General features: G+C 39.8%; 1 protein-coding gene across 1 annotated transcript in view; it reads right to left on the bottom strand.

Moving 5' to 3' along the window:
• Window positions 1-207: 207 nt before the first annotated feature.
• LOC106820278 (chitotriosidase-1-like) overlaps window positions 208-1,373 on the bottom strand; it is a gene marked incomplete at both ends in the record, with an annotated part of 2,394 nt that continues 1,228 nt past the window's right edge. Inside the window, 2 exon segments of the mRNA XM_014824802.1 lie at window positions 208-346; window positions 1,142-1,268. Of these exon segments, the coding sequence (XP_014680288.1) occupies window positions 208-346; window positions 1,142-1,268 (266 nt within the window).

Here is a 1,373-nt window from a genome sequence, read left to right as displayed (position 1 = left end):
GAGCGATACAGAGAAAGAAAGAGAGAGAGAGAGAGAGAGAGAGGGGGAAACAGCGACAGTGACAAACAGACTGAGAGAGAGAGAGAGAAAAAGTGAGCGATACAGAGAAAGAAAGAGAGAGAGAGAGAGATGTCGCTCTGCCCATCATCGCACTCTCTACACTTCTCCACTACTATACATGTCGCATAAGTGGCCGCTGCGTGCTACCTCTAGCATGAGAGGGAAGTTTTTCTTGTCGACTGCTCTTCCTCCTCTGTTGATTTCCCCCGGAAACTCCCAATCCAGCTCTATACCATCGAAGTTGTATCGTCGGAGGTAGGGCACTGTTTGATTAATAAACTGCGACCTGTCGCAAGTACGTGGTATGTGAAATGTCAGACATGTTTTATCACGAAAGATAACGTTAAAACGATATATAATAATTAATTATATACCCGAAATTGGCCACAAAGTATAGGCGCCTTCCAACGAGACACGAAATATAACGTTAAAACGATATATAATGATTAATTATATACATGAATTTGGCCACAAAGTATAGGCACCCTCCCACGAGTTAGCAGCATAATAGGTATAGTATAGCGTCTTGCATATCGCACATCGCGGATGTTCGTAAGTAGTGGATATTCGTAAGTAGTGGATATTCGCAAATAGTGGATGTTCGTAAGTAGTGGATGTTTGTAAGTAGTGGATATTCGCAAGTAGTGGATGTTCGTAAGTAGTGGATGTTTGTAAATCGTGGATGTTCGTAAGTAGTGGATGTCCATAAATCGTAGATATTCGTAAGAAGTGGATGTTCGTAAGTAGTGGATGTTTGTAAATCGTGGATGTTCGTAAATAGTAAAGGTTCGTAAGTAGTGGATGTTCGTAAGTAGTGGATGTTCATAAATCGTGGATGTTCGTAAGTAGTGGATGTCCATAAATCGTAGATATTCGTAAGAAGTGGATGTTCGTAAGTAGTGGGTATTCATGAGTAGTGGATATATAAGTAGTGGATGTTCGTAAGTAGTGGATATTCGTAAGTAGTGGATAAATCGTAAGTAGTGGATAATTCGTAAGAAGTGGATGTTCGTAAGACGTGGATGTTCATAAGTAGTGTATGTTCGTAAGACGTGGATGTGCGCCAGCCGTAGAGTCTTACCTTTTGTATACGTTTCCAGCCATCTTGCTCAGTAATACGGGACCGTGTTTATACCCACCGACTGCCAGGAGGAGCTTCGGTCGGTTCATTGTTCTGTTCAACGTGTGAAACGTTCTCTTATATAGGTCTGTAAATATACGCATTACGATATATATATAAATAAATATATATATATATATATTCTATATCTTCTGTATATATAACGCATAAATTAAACCCTAATCTAATATAT

Source organism: Priapulus caudatus, unplaced genomic scaffold, assembly GCF_000485595.1.
Source record: "Priapulus caudatus unplaced genomic scaffold, Priapulus_caudatus-5.0.1 Scaffold9428, whole genome shotgun sequence".
In the NCBI taxonomy this organism is placed as follows: Eukaryota; Metazoa; Priapulida; class Priapulimorpha; order Priapulimorphida; family Priapulidae; genus Priapulus; species Priapulus caudatus.
Note: the sequence above shows the minus strand (reverse complement) of the source record. Positions and strands in the feature narration are given on the sequence as shown.